General features: G+C 44.4%; 1 protein-coding gene across 1 annotated transcript; it reads right to left on the bottom strand.

Annotated features, from left to right (window-relative positions):
- Window positions 1–1,239: 1,239 nt before the first annotated feature.
- Window positions 1,240–20,331, bottom strand: CAV1 (caveolin 1). The gene is made up of 3 exons (XM_055712243.1): window positions 20,167–20,331; window positions 19,136–19,300; window positions 1,240–3,622 (listed from the first exon to the last, which is right to left on the bottom strand). Exons 1-3 carry the CDS (start codon window positions 20,194–20,196, stop codon window positions 3,281–3,283), a joined length of 537 nt encoding a protein of 178 aa, XP_055568218.1. The 5' UTR covers window positions 20,197–20,331; the 3' UTR covers window positions 1,240–3,280.
- Window positions 20,332–20,597: the final 266 nt, after the last annotated feature.

Below are 20,597 nucleotides of genomic sequence, written 5' to 3'. Positions count from 1 at the left end.
ATGTCTAGCAGTGCAAGACCATCAACACCACATTTAGAGCCGTGACAGGAGATTGCCTGTTGCCATTGTCTAACAGCTAGTGCCTACTCCCCTAGTAGACAAACCTGGATCTTGCTACGGGGTGTATCATGGCTGTGGTATTGGTCACCAGTGTCACTGCACTGAGAACCTGGCAGGAGCACAGCGATGAGGCTCACTCACAGCACAGCCCTGTGACTGCTGCCCTGCAGAGCAGCCAGGGTGAATCTGCACATCTCTCCCATAAAGAGTCTTGGAGATGTGACATTATAAATGGTTGAGATGAATAGATGTGTCTGTCCTGGATCTGTCAGGCTGTTTGCAAAAGCAAGACATTTATCAACACCAGAAGGCTCATTTGCTTTACTTTCACATTAAAACGTCCCTTTTAAACTTTTTAAATTTTCTCTCTGCTACCACTGGACTATTAACTACCGTTAAATACACCATTCTGCTATTGGAAAAGATGACAGACTACCTTAAGCTGGTATCTGGCATTTGAACATTACAATATGGTTAACAGATCTGTAGACCAAATTGTAACAGACTGTTTTGTCGGACCGTTGTGTACTAGTTTAATGGTGGTACAGGTATTGTGCAATAACCCCACAGAAAAGAACTGTCCCGTCACAAGTTAGGCCTATACATGGCTGGATAAAAGTTGTCATTCCCCTATTTCCATACATTAAATGCTTAGGGTAATGAGCTTTTATTAGGAACAATCCTGTTTCCACTGGACTGAAAAAGAAAGCTTTAAGCAATTTTAACTGCAGAGCTATCATCAGGGCAATCCATGACTGAATTCTGGATTCCCAAAGTCTTTTATGTAAAACAAACTATAAACAACTCATTATATTATGTTATCATTCTTTTTATTGGATATTAAAGTTGTCTACAAGTAAACTTCATTATCCTAATTGAAATGTAGGGAAACTGAGGAACACCAAGCATTTAAACAAGCTTAGGCTCCCTAATCAATGCTATGTTCACTAGTCCTACTGCCTACTTATTTAGCAGCAGAAAATATTTACTTGGCAAAAAAAATAATTTTTTTGTTGGGAAGAATCTTCCTGAGTCAGATCCTGAAGCCCAAATTGAGACCGTTTTGTGCTTTCTTTCTTGAGAAACAAATGACATTGCTTTCTGTTTCTTTATCTTTTCTTCCTGGTAACATTGGATTTGTTCACATGACTTTCAAGGGAAAAGAAGTCAGACAGGAGCTACCATTAAACGTCTTTTTATTGTAGTCTTTAATGTACATGCAGAATTAAAAAAAAAAAAGGTGTCAGTTATATCTGTAAGCATATAACAACAATGTAAGTGTCCTGGATCAGCAATGTATTTGGATTAGGGACTAATAGCTGTAAGTGAACAGACATCTTTCAGGATATACAGTTTATATGGTAGATCAAGAAAGTTTTCCTCAGAGTGATTTTCCTCATAAAAAGATAAAATATTTCTTGTTTACAATCTCACTTGTTTCTCATACTGAAAAAATCTATAATAGTACACTCTTCATTATGTACATAGAAAAACATAAAACTATATCCATACCAGTGTCTGTTTTAAATGCAAACAATAGTAGTTAATAGCTTTGTAAATTTTTTGTGCACCCTCCCCAGCACCCCACCCCCCCACCCCCCACCCCACCCCTTTAAAAATGCAGCATTTCTTAAAGTTTTCAATGCTTTGGCAGAAATTGAGCCGAAGGCACTCCTGTGTTAGGTAAAGCAATATGTGAAATATCAGCACTAAATAAAAAAGCTGTAGGTGTACCAGACAGCTCCATGCTCATCCCAAAGACCAAACCTTGCACACTCCGAGGTCAAGAACCGGCTTGCTGGAGATCCCAACTGGAGCAGGCTCAGGCCCCAGCTTGCTTTACAATTAAGCTGATTAGCCTCACAACTATTTTTACAAATGCTTCACGCAAACCTTATGAGGATACAGAGAGCATCTCTGAACACAGTATTATCACGAGGGCAAAAAGCTCCTGCAGATCACAGCATCAGAACATGTCGCAAAGGCTTTGCTTTCTTTGCACTTTGCGACATGGTAGATTCACACAACACCCTCTATTTAAGACTTCCCGGTGTTGCAGCTCAGCTAAAAATGAACAAACCAACCCACAAATGTGAAGTTTCTGAACCATCTCTTGTGATGGATTAGTTTAGAACCAGCAAAGCATCCTGAAAATAATCTGTGCATTAGTGGCATGCAGACTTCTGCTGATAGGGAAGTTTTGAAAGCTGATAGAAAAGTTTCTCAGGGGCAGCTCCTCCTTGGCCTCGTGTAGCTTGTGTTTGGCACACCTTCATTTTTCTTGAAACTCAGGGTCATCTCTGGCATACCTGTGATACGTATTTATATGAATACTTTGGAAAAAAATAAACCCCAGAAGCCTATGAGGTAAGCACCTAAATGCTTGCTAAGGGATGTATCATAAGTCACAGTCAGAAAAACATTTCCATAATGACCAGTTTTAGTTCTCAACTGCAGTTTGCTTCTGCAATTCTAGCAAAGGTTGAAAAACCAGTGGATGCAAACTTCCAAGATAGAATGAGACAGAAAGGCACTGACCGAAGCTTTTTATGCACGTGAAAAGCTCTCACATGTCATTGCCTCCAACCTGATAAAGTGTTAGATTTTTAGGACATACATTAGCTCAGTAATTTGTTTACTTTACTAATTTATTCATAATGCACCATATCTGACCATGACTGTAAATAGCTGCAGTCAACTGACAATCCAATTGAAAAAGAACATTCTGCTAAAACCTGCCAGCTGGTCACGTTCATTCTGCTGCAATAGCTCTGCGCTCTTTGGCCACAATAAAATGAATGGCTTTATAGTGTTGGAAAGCATTTTTGTCGTTCTTCAGTATCACTGTGGATTTATCTCACAAGGAATGAAGGGTGAGATCAAGCGGCATCCAACAACACTTCAGTCTCTGAACTGAACAGCCAGCAAAATGATATGCAGCTGGCATGGAAGAATGGCCATTTAAGGTTAGTTTGAAATGCAGACTGAAAAGGAAAAAGAAGTAAAAAAAACAAAAAAAAACCAACAAAGAAGCAAGTAGTCCAGTAAGAATAAACAGTAGGAAAAGAAACTGAGCAAGCATTTCTTTGTTTTGGGCCAGTATATCCACCACCAGTTGCTGTATGCTGCTTTGAGGAACACGAAACTGGCACCAAAACACTCCAAACAACACAAAACCCCCACCCCCTTCCTAGGCTGATGGCTCTCCTTGAAATGTCTCTCAAATCTCTTTCCGTACTGTGGCTCGGATGCTGCTGAACATTTTGCCTATGGCCTCAAACAGTGGGTCGCAGAACGTGTGGATGCAGATCGAATAGACGCGGCTAATGCACTGGATCTCGATCAGGTAGCTCCTTATGCACGGCACCACCGCCCAGATGTGCAGGAATGACAAAATGGCAAAGTAGATGCCCCAGATGAGAGCCATAGGAATGCCAAAGATTGCTGACAGTAAACGGTAAAACCAGTATTTCGTTACAGTGAAGGTGGTAAAACTGGCCTTCCAAATCCCATCAAAGCTGTGTGTTCCCTCTGGCTCAGCAATCACATCTTCAAAATCAATCTGTAGCAAAGAACACAAAGTCAGGTCAGTCAGATGTTTGCATCAAGGATGGACTCCAGAAACACCTTCCCTGGAGAGCAATGGTCCCCTGCAACAAAACACCGAAACATGTACTTCCTACATCTTTTTTCATCTATACTATCTATACTATCTTTTTTTCAGTGACTACCAGGGAGCCTCAATGATTAGCTCAAAATTAGACAGATATCTAACTTCTAGATGGAGATGTCCAAAAACCTGAAGATAGTTTCCCATTCTCCTACAGGCCTAAGAGTGCCCTTAAAGTCTACCTAATAGGCAAGCCAAGTGAACAGAATCATCATGCTTTCATTGCCTGACATAACTGTTAACACATCTTTATGACTGGAATAAATGCAGTCAGTACTTTGACTTTTTACACACCCCAGGCGTGTATCAATAAGATGGGTTTTATTCCCCCGATTTTTCCCCATCTTTCCTTGTATAGCATTGCTGAATTTTGACAGTCAATAAACACTGTTTAATTTAAATTGATTTAATTTAAAATTATTAAAATATTATTTAAATATATACTTTATATATAAATATATATACTTTCAAAGTATAAATATATACTTTGAAACAGGCATAGATAGTTCTTAGTAGATGGAAAAATAAAATGCTGGATTTATGTCGGCATCAGGTGGAGCCCCTCCTTAGCCTGAAAGGGTGAGGGAGCTCTTTCATGTTGTTAAATGTTAAGGAGGCTCTTCACATTAGTACCGTTTTGTTTTAGCCTATCCTGTTTATGTGATAACACCCTCCTCATGAAAGACATGGCCAGGCTAACATATTAATATTTAGAGGAAACACAGTCTTCCACATTTTTCATAGTTTTGACTATTCATAAATCGTTCAGAAAGTCACCGAAGGAAGCAGAGCATTCCAACAGACATATTTTACAGCTCTCTGTTGAAATACTGAGCAATTCAGGAAGCTTAATTGTCATAATATTTCTATTAGAAAATTAACAGAATTGTGATGATGGTTCAGCTCCATGTCACACAAACATGTGTTTGATATAACCCACAATACAGGATATTTAATTTAGTTAGCACAACGAATTGTATAGGTACTGCATTCAACAGGAAAGAGACCATCACAAAGCTATTCCTCTGCAAGGAACTAAATGACTGTTTAAATTAGATGAAAGAAAAAAAGAAACTGCATTTCTGGGGCTGGATCCCCAAGACAGATGATAATGCTGCAGTAAGGGAAGATACAGAGGAGCAGGGTAAGTATGATATGGGCCAGTGGCCACAGAAACTCGGGCAACAGTACCTTAGCATGCTGGAGGGAGGTGCTTATACGTGCACTCAGTGTCAGAATTGCTTACACTGTAGGAAAAGGCTCACAATAATTTCTTTTAATCTAAAATATATATAATAATTAGAAAGAACTCCTCCCTCTCCTGTTGAATCTTCAGTCACCTTCAAATGGAAGTTACCAACAAAGGGAAAAATACTATAAAACAAAAAAGATAATTCCAAAGCAAAACTGCACAGTCTAGGTGCAATTTGCTTGAAGGGCTTGAAAGTCCTTGGGTGGAAACTTCTGAATCATCTATGATATCAGATATCTTGAATGCCTAACATCAAGCTGGCTTAATTCAACGTATTACTAGGCAAAAACATCACTCTCTGCCAGTGCTTCTCTCTAGACATCATGTAATGCAAACTAGAAACCTTTTCTTTACCAGCTACTCTGAACTAGGCTCTAGTGATCTGAAAGTGATCTATGATTCATTGGGATGGGAATTCATCATCATCATCATCCCCATCACACCTAAAGTTAGCGTTTGGGTTGAAATTCTGCCTCCACAGAAACCAGTGACAGACTTCGTGCAGGCAACACACCTCAGTGCTCCACACCTGTCCATACACGTTTGCAGAGCCAAAAGTCTGCCTGGACTTTCTGAAACTCAACAGCATGATTTCAAATAATAGCTACAAAAAGAGAAAATGAAAAGAGGGTGTGACTCATGGGTTTCTTTGCAATAGCTCTACAGGTATCCAGTAACCTCTGCCTCTGTAGGTCATGTGCATGAATTTTTGGTACAAAGCTTAGAAACAGTCTCCTTGAAATCAGTGTCTCAATACAGCATAGAAAGTACACTACAGTCACTGCTCAGTGAAGACATGAAACTGGAAATGATTTGGACACTGTATTTCAGTGGGTGCAAGACTGAAGCTCTGGTGGAAATAACTAATTCTGGGGAAGGCATCACAGGCACCAATATGCTCTCAGCTTTGGTTGTGGGCTTATTAAATAGAAAAGGTTATATCTGGGGACTAAACAATTGGCAAAAAATAGCTTTATGAAGTACACTGGCCATAAAATAATTACATGAATTGGTCATTAAAAGTTAGTGGCAGTCTGGTAAGACAGAGCAAGGAACTTTCCTGGATATATTGTTATCTTTTTACCAAATGAAACAATAAGATGTCCTTCTATTCATCATTGCATTTTAGGACTGCATCATGAAAGAGAGAAGTAAAGGATGTACATGTATACAGGGAGAAGTCAATAACATCTGCTGATGACGGCATCCAATTATCTTATTCTATTATCTGTTCCTGGCCCCTCACCCCAAAGATGTTTTCAAGATCTGTATACTGTTCACTGAAATCGATTTCATTCAACTGAGTACATGTTGGAAAAACATATGCCAGCGTTTATGGAGCAAGTATATTTCCTTTTTGGAATACACAAGCAAGCGTACTTATAGTACCTGTTTCTGCAGCTACTCAAAAGCAAACTTTCCATTATAGTCCATATCCCATGTTAGCTCATTGTCAAAGCAAATGGGTGTTCTTGACTTACCATCAACGTTTGCCTTGAAATCAGATAGTAAGACTATGCAGATGATGGAAAAACCCAAGATGATTACAGCAAGAAAAGGTTGCTTCTCAAAACATGAAGACTGCATCATGGTTAAGCATAGCCCTCTCATTCTAAAACTTCTGGGAATTTATTGCATGCTTCCCACCAGTTGATGTTGTGTTGTGATCCTTGGCAGGCCCACCTTGTGCACACAGCCATCACACAGCACTTCAGCGTGTCGAGGGCTATTCAGGGTCAAGCCTGAAGTCTTCTCATTTAGTTCAGTTGTGGTAGAGTCTATCTTGTGTTTTTTCAACTGGCTGATAAGGGAAATATTACATCTCAGCAGGAAAGCAAGTCTGTCTTGAGCTCCATCAGCCTTTTCATGGTTATATCTTTAATTTAGCTAAGTGGGACCTATTTTTATCAGCAAAGCATATTTTTGGCATGTAAAAAGAAACCATAGGCTAATGTGAACTTCCTAGAACTTTAAGTAACGAATGGCCTGTAATTTGATTCCTTTCAAAATAATTCATTATAATGAATGTTTTACTGAAAAATGGAAGCCAGTATTGGTTTTCAAATCAAATAGTAAAGTCTCTGTATTGGCGATTCTCAGTACTAATGTTTTTAGCCTGGAGTGCACTCCAAGATGTCCACGGAGTTAATCCTGGGGAGCAGACAGAAGAATCATGCCACGTTACATTTCCAGATGGACAGCCCCATTCTCATTCCAGGAGATGATGCTAATATTAGAACATTTATGATATAACTTTGGCCAAGATTTCCCAGCTCAAGCCATACACAGTTGTCCTAAAAGTACTCAGGAATCAACGTGCCTGTGAGATGATAACAGCCACCAACAATTGTCAAGAGGTTACTTTCTTGGAACAACTTCAACAGCTCTTGGAATGTTTCTACCGATGCACGGAAGCTGAATAGATGGCCCTGTAGGAATCATAGCTGATGTCTCAAAACCGTATCTTTCCCATTTCGTTATCCCTCATGTGACATGTCCAAATTGTTCCAGTTTGAATAAGGGAGATAACCTGAATACAAGATTAAAATGAAGCTGTTATGTCCCTGAAAGCCATAATAATGTTCTGAAATTATGTACATGTCAAGAGAGTCCAGCTACAACTGGAACACAAACCTCTGCAATGCTGTCCAAACCCAGAATTACCCACAGTAGTGTACAGTCTAAAGAAAGGCAAGGATGTGAGGTAAACTGAGTTCTTCCACTTCTCAGCTGCTATCAGATCACATACAGGTCCACTGACTGGGAAATGCTCTATTTATTTCACTGTTCAGGCAGTACAGATAAGTCCTTACGCTGCAGGAACTGAGATATCACCCAGATTCTTCCTGCACCAAACCACTCCCATGAAAGATCCTGTTTTGAACTCATAGGGATCAGTTCTCCACAGGCAGCAAGAGGAATAGGTGACTGGATGCATTTTGCTGGATGCATTTTGCCTTGCCCTGCATTACGTTTACTTCACTTGGATTACTCACTCCTCAGTCTCTCCTATTACTCTCCTCTGGTTTTTAGTTCAGCAGCACTCGGTGATGGTGAGTGTCATCAGGCTGATAACGGGAGTCCAACTGAACTAAGTAAAGTAAAAATAGGACCAACAGTAGAAAGAGAAGTGGCCAGAAATATGAACCGAGGAAGAAAGACACTCTAATTTCTGGAAATTAATCTAACTGGCTTGCAAGGTTAAGATGCTTTTCTTAGGGTATTGTTCTTGAGGCCACTTTTGCCAAAGCATCATGTGCACGTAGGTCTGTGAAGAACTCTGTTTTACCTACATAAAGGCATGCTTAGGTTAGGCACAGGTCTTGTTCAGTAGACTGCAAGTTCAGCATGCAGCTTGCTCCTGCAGAGCTGTCAGGGTGTGCTGTGGAATCGCATTGAGTTATTTGCCAAGCTAATGAAAATGCAGGCACGTTTACTTGTGACAAGGAGAGAAGTGGAGGAAATTTGTTTTGACCCTCTAAAGGATGCTAATAACTTGCTACAGCCTTCTGTTTCAGCCAAAGCTATTAAACACTATCAACTCCTGTCCCATGCCTACAATACACTTCCTGACTTCAGCTGTTCTTTGTTTCCTACTATTCAGTTTGGTAAAGCCAGTTTTTACATTGCTTGAAGCTTTTGTCTGATTCTGCTATGAGAATTACCGCAGCTTCTTTTGCTCTGCATATGTTTATTAAACTTTTACCAGGAAATTAAGGAACCTGCTTTGATTCTAAAAGAGATTTATTTACAAGAAAGGGAAATGGTATGGGGAATTTATCTTCTTTTTCCAAGGTCTGTTTAAAGAAAAAAGCAATTAATTAAAAAAGCTTAGCAGTGTCAAGTTAACTGTGTTTTTTTTTCTGAAAGAAAACCCAGCTGACTCAAGAATACATGCTTTATATATGAAAACAGTTGACCTGTTGACCTTGCCACTTTAGTCCCTATGTATCAAAACCTGGCAGGCTGGAAAGGTATCTTCAATTCCAATCTCAAATTGCCTACTTACCAGTTATGCTTCTCCTCAAAAGGTTGTTCTCTGGGGTATGTAATATCCATTACACAGAAAAATCTACTGTGCTGGGTCTATCAGAAAAAAAATTAAGGCCATCAGCATTTTATGGGGGTTTTGACCTAATCTACATCTCTGTAACTGTAACTATAATTATTTAAATCTTCCTGTGTGGTAGCTGTGTGCTGCTACTGTGCTTTGCAGCATGCAGTTAGCATAGACAGGCACCACCGCTACTCCACTGAGGAGGAACCCAAACAGCTGCTGAGGATGCCTACATTTTTGAGTGCCATCAATATCTTTTGGAGTCAGTGAAAGGATGCAGAGAGATCCTTACTGGATCTCTCTTGACTGATCACTAATACCTCCAATCAGGCAAACCGTTTAAATACGCACACAACCTGAAAAATGTGAACTGTCCCACTGATGTCAATATGCTTACATGCCCTGCCAGACCGGAGCTATAGTCAATTCTGAATGTGTATTTATACAAGAAAGAGTCACAAGCTAGTTTTCTTCACATTTTTAGCAAAGAGTATGGAAACTGTCTTTACTGCTTACCCTGTGCTGTGTTTAAACAGTTTTTTCCTTGATACCAAGAGAGTAAGCATAATATTGCTTCACCATATTACATTGTGCCCGACAAGACTCGAAACACACACATAACAAAGCAGATGCAATCTCTTTTTTACGCTGCAATAAATGCAATTCAACGTCCTTTAAAGAAATACTCTATAGAAGAAAATGTGGAAAACAGCACAAAATGACAAGCCATTCTATGGTGTGAGTCACATATGGGAGGCGACGTTCCGGAAAGGTGCAGCACTACCAACTCTGCAGAATGCTGTGCTGTGTGTTTTTAAAAATAAAAGAACCATAAGCACCTGAGATCATTATTAGGTTTTGTACTTCCACATACTATTTGGAACTTTAAAATTTCCAGTTACAGTGCTTGGAGAACAAAGGCATCACAGCAGCAGGGGAAAAAAAATAGTTAAGCAATAAGCTCACAACCATTCTGTTAAATCAGTGATATCAGCTAAACACCTAAACGTTTTATTAATTCTTGGAAATACCATGTTGCCACATCTGCTGATGTTCGTCTTCCTGACCACTACCACAGTTTATCAGAAAATGATGAAAAGGCATATAAGGTCATTTCTACTGAATCCGAGGAAAGAGCATGGGAGATGTTGGGACTCAGAGGCATAATGTTGCTCTTCTCTCTTCCTCCACCTCCCAAGACACCAGGAGACTCGTTCACCCTCTTAAGAGCATTCTGTAATCTCCACCCGGCAAATGTTCACCTGCAGTTATGTAGAGAAGCTGGTACTTTGTTCCTGAAAACACCGAGCTTCATGATGCCTAGATGTTCTACTTCCTCACTAATTGTTGTTTTCCACAGCAAACAGTAAGTGCTGATAGGTGTGTAGTAAAAGCAAAATTCATTCTATTCCAAAGTATTTATATGAGCCTCAGACTACAGCATAGGTGACTACAAAACATGAACATCCAGCAGTGTTCAGAGATGGGATAAGTTCCATCGGAAGACAAGAAATCACCTTGACTATTGGTATGGTGGCCAGCATCTAACAAGGGAACCCCAAGAGTCACTCCAGGCTGGGATGCAGCAAGATTAGGCTCAGCCTGTTAACCCTGAACTCTGTCTTCAGAGCACACTGCTCTTCTGGGGACTTGCCAGACCAGCGGGCACATCACTCACCCCTTTGCACAAAAAAAGAGATGCTATGAACACAGATGGCTAGAACCATCGTTTTTGTGTAAGGCTGGTTAAGTACAGAAAAGCAGCAAGTAATTCCAAAGTGAATGAAACCCTAAACAAGTAAGCAGAACAGTTCCACCCCAGTTACTCGTTCAAACTGACCAATGAATTGGCCTCATGTTCCCTGCCTCCCTGTGCCTGCTTTCTATAATACGGCAAGAAAAGTGTTCTCTTGGCAGGTCTCTTAATGGAAATCGTGAATCTTTCCTGAGTACTGCAGAGTATGCCAGAAAAGCAAACAATACTTTAACAAACAAGGATATTCATGTTGGAAAGTAGAGTTTAAGGACTACACTCTTGTAGCCAGAGAAGAAAACCGGTCTGGTCAGGACTGATACCTACTGCACACATAACAAATGTTCAAATGCATTATGAAAAATGATAAGTAATGTCATGACATAGAAAAAGGTTATGACTGCAGATCACCATGTTGCAAACTGAAAATCCCTGAAAATAGCTAAAAAATAATTTGCTACTAATTACTGAGAGAACAACTTCCTGCTCCCTGCCCATGCTGAATTACTGATTACATACCAGAAAAGTCCTGGTGATGGGCTTTGTTTTATCAAATGGGCAGGCTCATCAAAATCTGCAGGAGCACTCGTGAGAAAAATGTGAGTGATGCACCAACGGGTCGGCACTGTAGCAACCAGCCACTCTTCAGAGATCTCTTCCTGCAGCACTTGCCTGTCCTGTCTCATTATAGTCCTGCAGAATGAGAGACCAGCAGCTTCAAGGAGACACCTGCACTCCTACAAAACACAGCAAAACTTCCTATGCAGGTGGGGTACCATGTCAGCCAGTTCCTTGGAAAATATGTTGATGTTGTGAGAGTAAGCAGTCAGAAAATAAAGTAGCTATTTTCCTCATTGGAAACTGGGCTGCTGGGAGGTTATTGCCATTTTCCTAAAGAGAATCTCTTCAGAAGCTTTCTCTGTTTTATTATTTGGTTCATGTTCCACAGCTCCTTGTTTGATACAGTTATTTTAGCAAAGAACTCTGGTATGTTCGTGTATATGTACATCCACATGTGTCTGTCCACCTGTATGTTTGAAGAGGTATATTCATCAACATGAACACTGGGATGAAGTTTTGACTACACTAAAGATAATGGGAATTTTTTTATTGATTCCAGTGGGGTCTGGAGTTAACCAGAATCCAGAAACATCAATAAAAGTAGAGATGTTCTGTAAACAGATTTGTATTTTATACATATAATATAAATATATCCATATTATATTATTATATTGCCCTCAGTGCAGGTTTACAGACCTGCTATGAAGGCAATAAACCGCTATTAAGTATAACTTTTTAGAACTTACTCTAGCTTCATCCCTCCTAAATTTTGGCACTAATGGCAAATGGAAATATAGTGATTTTGGACTCTTCAGTAGTGCATGGACAGAGACAGGCATCTCTGGAGGGAGCCTTAGATCTGGAAAATGCGTTTTTCTCTATCGTTTGCAAAGGGAGTAAGGAAAGGAGACGCTTAACTAGGTATACTACCCACAAACACATTCCTATTAACTGCTGCCATTCTTTTTGGCAAATCTGTGTAACTTGTTCTCACCTCTTCCCTCGTCTCGACCTGAACATGCTTACTGCTGACAGTGAGTGTGCAGTGATGCCCGGCTGTCTCTTCTTTCCTTTAAAGAAACTTTGCTAATGCATTTCTCCTGTTAGAAAGTTTTCTTTCTTATGGAAGGTCTGAAGTTACTGATCCTTACATACGACGTAACTATTTCTTTAGCATTTCACAAAAATCAAGATATCATTAGTCTACAGTTTCAGTCTTGTCACAAACTGCACTAGAACAGACATACATGAACTTGGACTTCATAAAACAACAGAAGACTTTACGGCTCAGGTCTACAGGCGATATTAATTTGATCTTGAGGGAAAACCGATTTTTTTTTTTTTGGTAGCATTTGCTTGAATTCTGAGAAGGGATTTCAAAGTTGACAGCGGAAGTGTTGCAATCTGTTTATGAGACTCCCTTAGGCTTTTTTTGAACTTCAAATCTAAATACAGCACAGCAGGGGTTTGGACAGGGAATGTGATGCTATCACCTTTGGCTGTGACAGCATCTTCTCACTTCGTACGTACAAAGCTGAATTTATCAGTTCCCCTTTACTTGAAAATAAAGTACATGAGCCAGATAAATAGAAGACTACTGACAAACCCGATCCTTGTACAGCCCCACTAAACATCTATAGCACAGCTCCTTGGCTATCTTGAATAAAATTGGGTCGACGTTTCATCAATTAAAATCTCCTTAGAGTGGGGATAGTGGTACCAAAATTATTTGTCCTTCTGAATGCTAATCTGATGACATAATTTGACAAGAATGATATTGCAGAAAATTCAAAGTTTGTTTTGAAACTATCAAAAGACGTTTTCATAAGAAATCTGCCAGAAAAGGGACTAACAGAGTTAAACCTGCTTCCCCAATAAATCAAATTAAATTAAATGGCAAAGCTTCTCTTTCATCTTCAAAATAATATCCTTTTTAGGTCAAGATGTTTTTTATTGCCATCATTTTTCTGAAAAGAGAGATGGTAGTTCTGGATAAAAACACTCAAAAAAAATCATTGCTGATGTAGATTTCATTCTGCTGTCTGTTTATTACAAAGGTATTAGAGATGTGGGAAATACAAACTTATCTTAGTTTAGAACTATATCTCTCTCCAGTTTTCCAGAGATCACAAATTTTATGGGATCACACACGTTCATTTGTACTTTCTTCTCTCTGCTGCCTAAAATATAACAAAGATCAAATTCTCACTGGGAACCTTATGGGCAGACCACCCTACTATACACATTTATTCATCTCCCCCCCTGGAGAGTTTTGGATTTCAGGGGGTTTTTGTTGTTTGTTTTAGCCATCCAGAGTCTCTGCAACAGAAGACAGTATTTCTCTCCATACAGTGTGCTAAAAATTATAAAATTATTCAAATTGTTCTTAAAATTTTCTAGCACATAATCTGAATTATGTTGAATTTATCAGAAACTAGAAGTATCTGTCTCCTCTGGATCTGAGATAGTGTTCAATAAATTCTAACAAAAGGAACATCCATGCTGAATGGTTGGCTCTGTCCCCATGACCATCAAATGAACATTTTCCTATGGAGTTATGAGTCATGTTCATCATGCTAAGCAAGAAGGCAGTGCATAAGGCTTTAATAATACTATGAGCTTAAACACAAACACATTTTTCTGAGAAAGAAGCTTTCATTAGAATAGATGCCATTATTATCTGTAATCTTATGAACATTCAGAAATTCCATGCCTGGGAACTCTATCGTGCAAGAAAACTGTTTTTCAGAACTCTTAAAACCTCGCTCAGACGTATGAACTGGCACTCATGATGACTCTAGTTTTCAATCTTTCACTCCTAGACTAGCCTTGGAAGCAATATTTGAAACAGGATTGTGTTGTGTGGGTAGCCAAAGTCAAATATTTGAATATTCTTGCATTTTAAATCTAAACCCCACAGCCGCATGACACAAAGCTTCAGAATCATTTCATTTAAACAGAGTTATGTAAAAGTGTCATGTCTAAACTATATGTACTGTCAACGAGGGAAACATTTGAGAGCCTTTTGAGAGCACCGCTCATCCCAGTCAGACCAAAACTCTGGGATGTGAACCTGCCTCAGAGGCATCTAACTTCCATCCCTACCAACAGCGAGAGCCCAGATGACAAGCTGGGATTAAAACATACATTTTATATTTATATTGATGTGTTCAAGCCTATGTACGTATCTGTTTTCTCAGGACTTTTAATTGCTGAAAACAAAGAAAAGGGGTCTGCATGAAATTTCACTTAATTCCTTGTTTCGGAAAAAGTGCCTGACTTGAGCTCTGCTTTTGCCTCATTTTACCATGTTGAAGAGCAGAACTCTGTTCCCCCCAGCTGGACACCTGCTGTCCCATCAGTGATGGTCCTCAGTGCCTTAGCCCACCCCCCTGAGAAGAACAGGGGACAAGTCCTGCTCTCCTTCCAGAGGTTCTGAGGTGTGGAGATGCGAGGTGCTCTGCCTAGTCATCTCTGTGCATCTTACACCCCGCTCAGCGCAACAGCAAGGGACTGTAATGGCGAAGGACTAAACAAAATGGCAAACTGCTTTTTAAAAAAGCTCTCTTTTTATTAGGAAGCAGCAGAAATTGTAAATGGCTTTAAAATGGCTGAGTAATACTTTCCTCCCTAACGCCTGCATAAGGCTGTTATGGTATTTGTCAACATCTGACTAAAAATTCCAGACTTTTCCTTGCAGTACACTGGATTACCCTTAACTGCATTAGCCTTAAGTGGAAGGCACAAACACGTAACTGTTTAAAACTTGGTACAAAAGTTCTGCATCCTTACATCTGTAGCCAAGTACTGGGTTTTTTTTCCAGAGAGAAAAGGACTCCTATGCAACAAACAGCAGATAGACACCACTTGTTTAAAACAAAATCCTAATGTTGTTCTGGATGGTAGACCGGGCACAGGCACACCACCACAGGAAAAAACTGTAATCTGGCGGCACATTTGGTCCTCACTGGTCCCAGAGGAGGTGACTTTGCAGGGCTGGCTGCAAGGACCATCCTCATCCTGAGCAAGCTGAGAAGCACAAGCTGCAGAGCTGGCTCCCTCCTCTGCTTCTCCAAATGCAGTAAACTGTGCACACGTGACCACAGATACTTTGAGAAACCGAGCTCCGAAGAGTTGGAAGGCTGTAATTGAGCCATACTGTGGAAAACACAAATAGTGCGTTGGGAAGCAGGAAGGACAAAGGCTGAACTTCAGGCACCTTCAAGCAGGTCCTGGGTCATCAGGGAATGAATGAGAGAAAAAACCCAACCATCAGCTTTCTATCCTGTTTGTAGCATCTTGTCACACGTAAATAAAACCTGTGGGACACAAGTCCAAGTGTAGCATTTTCCAGTGAAGGACATACGAAATAGATACAACGGTAAGGCCAACCAGCTGTATAACCACCAGCTTCTCCCTCCTCGCCTCCCGCATGACTGGCCAGCTTCACAAGCCAGTGCCTCAAGGAACGGGACCACCATTGCACGTTCTCCTCCCACCAAGGTGACGCATGAGGGCAGTCATACGAGGAAGAAACTCCTTCCTTTCCGCTCCCTGCTGAAGGAATTGGAACAGGAAGGAAATTCTGGTGATTTTACTAGATCGTGCTTCCTCCAGCACAGAGCTGCCAACTCCGCTGCCTGCAGCCCTCAGGTTCTCCAGGCCTCATTGCCAGCCCTCTTGGAACAGAAATCCAGTCATTCCCACTTTTCTGGAAACCTCCTAGCACTTAGCTTCCACTTGGTAGCTAACTTGAAGATAAAGTGTAAGCAAAGTCGAGGTCACCAATAACTTTGCTTTAAAGCTGCTCCATGCATCTAGTTTTATTTATAAAAGGATCTCGACCAGGTCTCTCCCTCTTGCCTGCACCCCTACCCTACTGCTGCCTGCACTCCCTGCTGCAGAGGCAGCTGTGCAGATGCCTTGTGCTGCACACCAAGGGAATGCGTCTCCTGCTCCTCACAAGCAAGGGTTATTTTTAAAATGTGCTATGGGAAGTATTTGAATGCAGACAACACTGAGGCCTTTTAGAGAGCTGCTTACAGAGCAGATTCCTAGTTCTCTGTCTAATCATTACTATTTCATGGCTGACTGATTTGTCCCCAGTTTCCATGCTATTGTGCCTCATAGTCAAGTGGCAAGAAATGCATTAAACGTTTGGTAAAAAGCAGAAGGTTCTGAATTTAGAAAAATGCAAGGATCTAAACAAAATTGAGCTAGGCCTGAACCGTATTTCTGGCTTTACAACACTCCTGAACATTGTTTTTTCTCTGATTTTCAGTACCTGAGACTGAGGACTCCTGTTTTTACACCTTGCCTGGATGGTTTACAGCTGAAGTAAGAAAGGCAGATGCATGACAGAAGGGGACTACAGACTGATGGCTAAGGCAGGAACTGAACCTGTGCATCTACAACCCAATTCAAACCTGTCCCCTAGGTACTGGGTCTGAACCTTATTGCTACATCTAATAGGCTGAACCTGAAAACAGTGTCCAAATAAACCCAAATTGTGGCAAAATTCCTCTCTCTACTTTCCAGGCTGAACCTATCCATGAAATACTTATAAAAACCAAAGTGATTATTATTTATGCTTTTAACAAAACAGGAAAATGTTGCTTTACAATGCCCACATTTTTTACAAATACTGCTGGGTTTATGACACAAAACACACTCCATCTGGTTAACACCAAATTCATTTTGGTACATTCCTGTGTCTTGATGTGACTACGTGCACTACCAGCAGCCCACTTCCTGACCCAGAGGCGGTACCGGTATTCTGCCTGTTTGCGGGTTTTCAATGAATGTGTTGGCCCGCAACTATTTCAAAACAACAAACTGAAAAAAATTGTTTTTTCCATTACTATAATTCTTACTTCTTAGCTTTCTTTTAGATGATTGAGTGTAAAAAAGCTTTCTTAATCATTGCTCCTGTGGGGGGCGGAGAAGGCAGGATGGGCTTTGTATGCTTGTTACTTTTAAGTCCGTTAGGAGTTTTTTCCGTCAGTGGTATCCCTCTTTTCCCAGCAGGATCTTTCTTTCCCTAGTTAGGTTTGTGGACACCCAGATTCTGATTTGCTTGGGGGCTGTGACTCATCCTCAGAAGGTCTGGTTGCTTTGGGGACTTCTTCTGTTGATGTACGCAATAAGCCATGATGCAGACTCATTCTTCAGCTCTTGCATTCCCTGTCTACCCAGCTGCTCCCCCGTGGGTAGAAGAAAAAAGAATTGCTCTCTCCTTTTTTTAAAAATCAATCATTTTAATGGACATTTTGTACCATTGGGTACACAGATGATTTTTTTCTAAGGAAATAAAAACTATGCCTTTTCTTTTCTTTCTAGATGGCAAAGCTGACAATGGCTCCTTAAAGATGTAGCCTGTTCTGAGGGATAAATGTTAGCATTGGTGCAGCATGATGGCTAGCCATATTTCCATTTTGTGTTGCAGTCAGTGGAATCTGAGGTAACTCAGGACCTTACTATATTTTCTGCACAGAGCATGAATCATTTTACTGACATATATTCAGGAACCAGAGTCCAACCTTCTGATTCTCTGGAAACAATGCAATATTTTTTTTCAATTTTTTTTTTTTTCAAAAACAGGTCTTCCTGACCAACAAACGTGGTGAACTGCACACACTCTCACTGCTGGGCACTAAATAAGCCAGCTAGTGGCTCAGTCACCCACTGCAACTCCCGTTTTCACCTAGGTTCTGACAAGCCCAGATGACAGCCTCCTCAGTTTTCACAAGCATAGTATAAAATTTGTCTGCCGAAAGAAAAATCAGCAGTATGATTTTTCTGACCGAAGTGACTACAAGATAAAATCTCCATCGACCCCCTTTTGTCGAAAACAGTCAGACTCCGATTTAAAAACCCAAACAAAACACCTAGAAAAGGGCCCCGTAAGATTTTGCTTAGCTTGTTTCATCGTTTCTTGAGGGAAGGAAAAATGCCAAGGAAAACAAAACAAAACAACTACACACATCCAGAGGACCACCAGGACCTCTGATCTTGCCCCCACTTGGTTCAGGGAGGGTTCCCTGCCCCGCAGGCCGTGCCCAGCTGCGCGCCCCGGTGCCGCCTCCCTGCCCTGCCCCTCCACGCGTGCCCGAGGGAAGGAAAATCCCTCTGCCGGTGCTACATCAGGTCACGCAGCCTTTTTACTCCGCTCCCCCGGTCCCGGGCGGGATGCAGAGCGGACCCGCCGGCACACACAGCTGCAGGGGCCCGGCGCCGGCCCTTGCCCCGGAGGGACGCAGCGCCCGGCGCCCGGCGGGGAGAGCGCAGGCAGCCCGCTGCGGGGGGCAGCCCGCTCGGGGGACAGCCCGCTGCGGGGGGCAGGCCGGCTCCGGGGGGCAGCCGGCTCCGGGGGGCAGCCCGCTCGGGGGACAGCCCGCTGCGGGGGGCAGCCGGCTCCGGGGGGCAGCCGGCTCCGGGGGGCAGCCGGCTCCGGGGGGCAGCCCGCTCGGGGGACAGCCCCCCCGCGCTGCGGCGCGACCTGCCCCGGCCAGCAGCGCCCGCGGGTGCCGCGGCCCGCCGCCCGCCTCTCCTCTGCACGCTCTCCCTTTTCTTAACCAAAACCAAAAGATAGATAAATTAGGGCACACACACACACACACACACACACACACCCCCCAGCCCTCTCCCTCCTTCAGCAGGTGGAGGCAAGCGGTTCACGGGCTGCTGTCGCCCTCGCACTGCCCGCGCACTCCGCCTCGGCAGCTCGGGCGGCTGTCGGGAACCGGCATCGCCCCTCGCCCCGTCCCGCCTCGGCCCCCTCACCTTGACCACGTCGTCGTTGAGGTGCTTGGGGTCTCGGTTGACCAGGTCGATCTCTTTGGTGTGCACGTCGCGCACCGCCTTTTCGCTCAGCTCATCTGCCATCATCTTGTTGTTGGGCTTGTAGATGTTGCCCTGCTCCCTGACGGGCGCCGTGTACAGAAAGCCCTGCGGAGAGGGAGAGGGAGAGCGGGCGGGAGGGGAGAGCCGAGCCGAGGAGGGCAGGGCAGGGCAGGGCAGGGCAGGGCGGGGGGCGGGCGGGGGGCGGCGGCCCCGGGGCCCACGGGGTGCGCGGAGCGGCGGGAGCCCCGCTGCGGGCCGGCGCTGGCTCCGGCTGTGTCACGGCGGCCGCGGGGCGCACAGCACACCCCGCGGTGCCCGGCCCGGCACTGCCTCCCGCTCCCGCCGCCAGGCGGCCCGGCCCCGCTCCCCGCGGCGGTGCCCCAGGGCGGAGCGCCGCCGCCCCTAAGCGGGGAGGGCGCAGCCGCGGCCCCACGGGCAGCTCCCGGGGTCCCCCCGCAGCGCCGTCCCGCAGCGCCGTCCCGCAGCGCCGTCCCGCAGCGCCGTCCCGCAGCGCCGTCCCGCAGCGCCCTCCCCGCGCGGACCGGAGCACGGCGCGCTCCCCGCGTCCTCTCCACCCCGGCGCCCTCCCCGTGCCGTCCCCACTGCGCTGATCTCACCGTGCCGCCGTCCCCGCACGGCCGTCACCGTGCCCCCGTCACGCGTGCCCTCGCCGTAGCGCCCTCCCCGTACGGCCGCCACCACGGCGCTCTCACCGCGGGCCCGGCTCGGTCGCAGGGGAAGAGACCCCCGGGACCCCTGCCCCGCTGTCCCCCGCCCGCAGGTGCCCGGTTGTCCGCCTTCCCCGCCGGACGCCGGCTCCGCCGCCGACCTGCCCCTGCGCCCCGCTCCCCTGCTGGCCGGGGGGCTCGGGGGGGCGCCGAGCCGCTGCAGGTACTGGGCGGCGGACGGGCGGCGGGGCAGCCGGCGGGGCGCTCGAAGAGTCCCGGCTCCGTCCCCGCGGCGAGCCCTACCTCCGAGTCTACGTATTTGGTACCGGACATGCTGCCGCGGCTGGCTGGCGGCTCCGCCGCGCCTCTCCCTGCGCTATAACTTGCGGCACCGGAGGCAGGAGGATCCCGCTCTGCGGAGCGGCCGGCCAGGGGGAGGTAGCTGCGCGGCAGACGGCTGGCGGCCGGCCAGGGGCTGCTCCCTGCCCTTGGCTGCGGCGGGCGGCAAGCCGCGGCGGGGCCCGGCGTATCGCAAGGCGGCGGGGAGCCGTCGGGGGTGGGAGGGGAAAGCAGCCCCCTCCGGTAACCTGGGAGCTGGCGGAGCCGGTGCCGGATGCTTGGGCCATGCCGCGCGGGGACAGCGACACGGCAACAGGGTCCCCCCCGCGACCCCCGGCAGCAGGTCCGCGCCGCTGGGCTGCGGGGGGCGCGGGGGGCGAGGGGGCGAGGCGGGG

Source organism: Falco cherrug, chromosome 5 (assembly GCF_023634085.1).
Source record: "Falco cherrug isolate bFalChe1 chromosome 5, bFalChe1.pri, whole genome shotgun sequence".
Taxonomy (NCBI): Eukaryota; Metazoa; Chordata; class Aves; order Falconiformes; family Falconidae; genus Falco; species Falco cherrug.
Note: the sequence above shows the minus strand (reverse complement) of the source record. Positions and strands in the feature narration are given on the sequence as shown.

Coding starts and splice junctions, on each gene's coding strand:
- CAV1 (XM_055712243.1), bottom strand. CDS start 20,196: ATGTCCGGTACCAAATACGTAGACTCGGAG. Junction 19,301..20,166: donor CCAAATACGTAGACTCGGAG/GTAGGGCTCGCC, acceptor CCCTCTCCGCAG/GGCTTTCTGTACACGGCGCC. Junction 3,623..19,135: donor TCAACGACGACGTGGTCAAG/GTGAGGGGGCCG, acceptor TCTTTGCTACAG/ATTGATTTTGAAGATGTGAT.